The sequence below is a fragment of the Crocodylus porosus genome, unplaced genomic scaffold (assembly GCF_001723895.1).
Source record: "Crocodylus porosus isolate Cpor-Errol unplaced genomic scaffold, CroPor_comp1, whole genome shotgun sequence".
Taxonomy (NCBI): Eukaryota; Metazoa; Chordata; order Crocodylia; family Crocodylidae; genus Crocodylus; species Crocodylus porosus.
This window is the reverse complement of record NW_017728951.1, coordinates 54,458,805-54,464,649: the sequence shown is the minus strand read 5'-3', so window position 1 is coordinate 54,464,649 and position 5,845 is coordinate 54,458,805. Positions and strand designations below refer to the sequence as shown.

Genomic DNA, 5,845 nt, shown 5'->3' with positions numbered 1-5,845 from the left:
CATAAATTTTACCTGTCAGCAGCTAGAGGTGCAGAGCCCCAGAACCCAGACTCCCCCTGCACCTCTAGCTGCTGACAGGCAAAACTTGTGACATGGGTGCATGACACTGTGTGTGTGTTAAGGTGCGCCCTCACTCAACTGACACCAAGGCAGAAAGCAGGGCAGTTCAAACAATGCTGCCTTCTTTGCAGAGTTTCCATCCCTCCCCCTAAGCACTGGGATTGAAAGGGATCTCAGGAAAGAATGAAAGTCACTGGCCAGCTACACCGTCAATAATGAGAGCACTGCTTCTCCCCACTTCCCCATTTCCCCCTCCCTTTCCTTACTTTCCTTTCTGTTTCCCTTCAGGCAAGCCCAGCTTGAGCTTCAAAACTCGAAATGTTTTGAAATTTTCAAAACGTTTCGACATGCCTTGTTTCTTTTCAAGGCTGTTTCAAAGCTCTATGTTTCATTTTGATGTTGCTGTTTCAAGCTTGAAGCAAGTCAAAACAGCATTGAAATGAAACTGCCAGAGAAATTTCACACAGCCCTATTAATTTATCTCTCCTTCACATTTTCCCTGCACCATCTCCTTCCTTTTATTCTTGTCCCATGCCAACATCCTCTCTCTCTCCACATTGTCAATAACATTTCCTCACAATTTTTCTTTTCATTCTCTATCTTTCTTTCCCCCTGTATTCTTTCTGTTTCCCCTTCCCTGCTTGTCCCTGCCCCATTATTTGCCCTTTTATCCCCATTTAAGCAGAAGGTATCTCCCATTCTCTCCCATTTAGGGGTAAAGCACGGAAGACAGCTTTCTAGCAGAATTAAATGTCATCACGTCTCTCCATACCTTGCCTTATCAGTGGCTTATACCACTTTCTGCCACCAGATCCAACCACCATATATTTGACTCATCAGGTGAACATGGTTCTTGTTACTATCTGTTGACCCCTTTTGTAACTGGTACCAGGTTCTGAAACCTCCTCAGATTTCAGATATTAAAAACATGCACAAATGTTTAAGAACTTCTCAGGACAGTTGATGGAAAACCTTTTCTACTTAAAACATCCTGCTTATTCCAGTATGGTGAGCATGAAGCCTCTTCTTATACATGAATGCCCATTCCACCCGTAAGGTTTGCAAATGTTGACCTATGCTTTAAAGAATATTCATCACAATATGCACTGTTCTCTGATATGCTCACTGTCTTCCTTTGTCTACCAACTTAGGCAGGAAAGTCCCTTAATAGTGGGACCATGCCTTCCTTTATATCTTGTCAAATGCCAAGTATACTATGGTGCTTAACAAATAAAAAAATAAGTATTATTAATGGTTCGAAGATGAGAAGTGCAGCTCCATGAAGAAAATACTAAAGGTCAATGAATCATCGCTTTGCTGCTTGCAGCTAGACAGGGACTAGGAATAATTTCAGATGTCTGGCACTATTTTATGACAGTTTTCTTTAGACTTTATTAGACTGTAGCACGCCACATTTTAATTTAATGTTGCATCTACCTTTGACATTCCTTAGGATTTCATACCAACTTAGTCTACTCACCGTTCACAAGACTGTAATGAATATTGTTAGGCTTTCCTCTGTCACCGTCAAGAGCAATAACTGTTAGTACCTCAGAGCCCTAGGGAAGAATGGGGAATTACAGTCTATGTAGTGAGATCAAAGAATACTGAAATTTCTACTGCATATTAATAAAATCCACTTCAGCCAGCCCCCCTGCTCTCCCCAACAGGGTGATAGATGCTCTTGCTGTGGTTGCAATAGGAATATGGCAGGGACTCATAGTTCTTAGCTTGAAAATCACAGCTTGACTTTGGGCAGGCCATTTGCTTGGTACAGCTACAACTCTTTGGAGGGCCCAGGTTAGGTTTCAGGACCAGGCACTCAGCTTTTGTGTCCCTTTCCTCCATTCTTCTTCCTGTAAATCTCCCAGTTGCTTATTCATGTGCTGTAGTGCAGGTGCTGATTCTTTCAGTGAGTTGTGATAGGAAGCAAAAATCAGTCTCAGTACCTATATACACTTTCCATTCAGCAATGCAGGTTGACATCACAGCTGCTCTTGATTCGAAGTCTGATATTTTGAGCAGGATAAATCTTCCAAGGGAAATGTAAAGCTTGGCTAGCAATTAAGTTTAGAAGTTCTGTCTCCTGGGAGAGACAGGACTGAGATACTTCTGGATTACTGAACCTTTGCTTAGGATAGCTCTTTATCAAGGTAGAATTCTGTGTGGCTCATGGCCTTAGGTAGGTGGCCAGCCTAAGTAGCTGGCTAAGGCCAAATCAGACTCTGGTTTGACTGAGCAGTGCCTACAGATTTCCTAATTATTAACTTGAACAGAGGGTGGCCTGTACTTGGGAAATCAGCTGCTGCTACTGTTTGATGCAAAGTCTAGTTGACTCTTTTTTCCTGTTGTTTATAATGGTTGAATCTAGCAAAGTTGCACTGTGTTCTGTTTCTTTCCTCCTCCTCTTCCCCCCCCAAATGGGAACATTCATTTTGCAGCACTGTCATCGAAGAGATTCGTTATCTAATACCTACCCTGATCAGCTTAATGTCAGCATAACGTACGGCAGGCACAACCTTTGTTGATATGTGTAATATGAAGTTGGTCCAAAGTGAGATATTGGCCCACAACAGTCCCAGTGTTGCTCCTGATGATATACTGTGTTATTTGCCCAACTAACAGCTACCCATCTACTCTACCTTGTGCAGCTCTCTATAAGCAATGAGAATAAATAATGAGAATACTGATCTGCTCCCCTGTGGGGTTTCTGATGAGCACAGAGCTGCCCACATGAGCATTTCAGTGACAATACTGACTCCATTAGCCTGAAATAGAGATTAAACCCTCTGTGAGGGTTTTAAGGTATCATTGCTTTTAGTTTACATGGGAAAACCAACCATGGAAGTGGCCAGAAAGAACCTGGAAAACAATAAGAAGAGATAGGCTCAAGCCACAAAATTTGGATACAGGATACTTAAGCAGGGTTTAGGAGTATTCAACAGGAAGGTTTTAGTTTGGCTTATTGCAAACTAGAGCCATTTGCAAAATTCAGACTAGTACCAAATGCAAATTTCCATTATGCTATACTATGCAAAAGCCTAGGAGAACTTTAATTTAAGATTCTGGCCCATTTCCACATCTAATTTTAATCCGAAGAAGCTACCTCTGTTTCTTCTGTCCTCTTCTCATACAGACATACCGTTCATATAATGGGACTAACTTCCATTTCTTATAACTCCTTGATCACAGCCTGATTTATGAAGTCTTTTCTCCACTTTTACTGATACTAAATGAGGTGAAGGAGCCTAGCATGTTGCAGAATAAGACCTCTACATTGATCCTGCAAATATCACGCAGCTCATGTAAACAGCAAAACGTACAGTTCAGTAACTTTTTAAAATTTCCATGTTTTGGAATTGCAATGTGTTTTTTTGCCTTTTAGTTTGCCAAGAAACAGACAGTTTCTAGAAGGTTACTACATCATTTTTGTTCTTTCCAATTAAATTGAGATAGAGTAGAAACAAATTAGGGCGTCATATGGCAACATTCTTTGTAAGTACTCTGAAATCTCATAAGTGTAAAATCCTGATGAAAATTCATTGTTGTCTTTAAAAGCTTTATGGGCTTTCCTTTTTCCTAACAAGCATCACTCTGGGCTACATTATTCCAAATTTGTTACTATTAATAATGTTTATTCACAGACATAGTTCTACTGCATCCAGGAGAATAATCCAGAATACAAGTGTTCAACAAAATATGCAAAGCTCTTATAATCTAACCCCTTTGAAAATGCCAGTCAATATTTTTGTATGGGGAACACTGAGAGAATGTTAATTACTTGCAAAGAACAAGTGGGAACGTTTTCATGATGACCACTACTTATTTCAAATAATGACAGCTTTCTGTCAGAGCAACAGCACTGTCAGAACATACAATATATATGCTGGCAAATACCAACCTCAAAAAGTCATTTAATTTACCAAACTGATGAACAGGATATTCATACATGAAACATGAATAAACATCTACAGAAAGTGTCAATATTATTCTGTGGGCTGGAGGCAGACTTACAAAAAAAGATTGTGGAGGAAACCCAGAAGTTGATTGAATACATGGCTGATCACCTCCTGGTTGTCCCCCTGACAGCGTATCCTTGACAGTCTGGTAGCTTTAGAGCTGTGACAGTCGCATAGCCCCTGTCTCCTTTGTCACCATTTATCAGAGAAGTTCCCACAATATTAGATGTCAGAGATACTACCTTCATAGTGACTCCAGGGAAGGTTGTACTTGGGACCTTATGGCAATAGGGTAGCAGAATCATAGAGTCTTCCCTAGCTAATATTCGTAGATATTAGGGTCAGAAGGGACATCAGCAGATCATCTAGTCTCACCCCCTGCCCCTGGCAGGAAAGAGCACTGGGGTCAGATGACCCCAGCTAGGTGCTTATCCAGTCTCCTCTTGAAGACCCCCAAGAGAGGGGAGAACACCATCTCTCTTGGAAGCCCATTCCAGATTCTGGCAACCCTTACCATAAAGAAGTTCTTCCTGATGTCTAACCCGGATCTGCTCTCTATCAGTTTGTGGCCATTATTTCTAGTTACCCCAAGGGGTGCCCTGGTAAACAGAGCATCTCCTATCCCTTGCTGTCCCCCCACCATGAAGTTGTAGATGGCCACAAGATGACCTCAGACTTCTCTTGCAGAGGCTGAAGAGATTCAGGTCCTTGTAGATCTCTCCTTGTAGGGCCTTACCTGGAGGCCCCTAACCATATGAGTGGCCCTACTCTGAACTCTCTCAAGGTTATACACCTTCTTGAAATGTGGCACCCAAAACTGGACACAGTACTCCAGCTGTGGCCTTCCCAGTGCCGCACAGAGGGGAAGTATCACCTACTTGGTGATATTCTACAGAGCTAGCTGATAGCTCATTGACATGTGAGCTAGTAAGTAAAGGCCAAATAAAGGCTGGTAAGTAAAGGCCAAGACCAAATATTTCTGTTTATTGATATGCCCAGAGTCTTCTGTGTCACTTGTGCTGAGTGGTCAGGTGAATGGGGTAGCTCATTTGAGTTCTCTTACAGCAGCTCTTTGAATCCCAGTAATGGATAGTTCTATTCACTGTGAGATCAAGGGGCAAAAATACCTTTCATTTTGGAGAGTAGTGATTGAACATAAAGTTAGCAGGAGACTTGATTGGACATCAAGGTAGCAGAAACTTCTTCTCCTGCTAAATGCAAATAACTATGATGTCACTGGGATAACGGAGACCTGGTGGGACTCCACCTGTGACTGGACCATGGTTATAGACGGCCAGACCCTGTACAGGAGGGATCGAGTGGACAAAAGGGGCGGGGGCATAGCTATGTCAAGGAAAGCTACATGTCCCTGCAAGCCAACATTGGCACCCATGGTGGATGACTTAAGACCCTTTGGGTTAAAATCTGTGGGGAACACAGCACAGGGGATACTATGGTGGGGGTGTACTACAGACCCCCTACCCAGAGTCAAGACCTTGACCAGGAGTTCACCAGGGAATTGGCTGAGGTCACACGATCCCAGTGTATGGTTGTCATGGGAGACTTTAACTACCTAGGCATCTTGTGGGAGGAGTGCTCGGCCAAATCTGAGTGGTTGCAAAGCTTTCTCTCATGTGTGCACCTCTGTCTGACGCAGGAAGTTTACAGGCCAACAAGAGATAAAGCGCTGCTTGACCTCATACTGGCAACCGGGGATGACCTAATCAGTGACCTAACGATCGAAGGGAAGCTGGGTGACAGTGACCATGAACTGATCACCTTCACCATCTGCTGTAAAGCTGGCAAGTCAGTCAGTAATACAGAAG

General features: G+C 42.7%; 1 protein-coding gene across 4 annotated transcripts in view; it reads right to left on the bottom strand.

Moving 5' to 3' along the window:
• The window catches only part of CDHR1 (cadherin related family member 1), a 96,304-nt gene that overhangs the window by 57,656 nt on the left and 32,803 nt on the right, over nucleotides 1–5,845 (bottom strand). For all 4 annotated transcript variants that reach the window (XR_002104829.1, XM_019555780.1, XM_019555778.1 and 1 more), the window contains one exon: nucleotides 1,541–1,619. Coding sequence is in view for 3 of the 4 variants with exons in the window: in XM_019555780.1 (XP_019411325.1) it covers nucleotides 1,541–1,619 (79 nt within the window). In the remaining variant the exon portion in view is untranslated. The remainder of the gene's footprint in view (nucleotides 1–1,540; nucleotides 1,620–5,845) is intronic.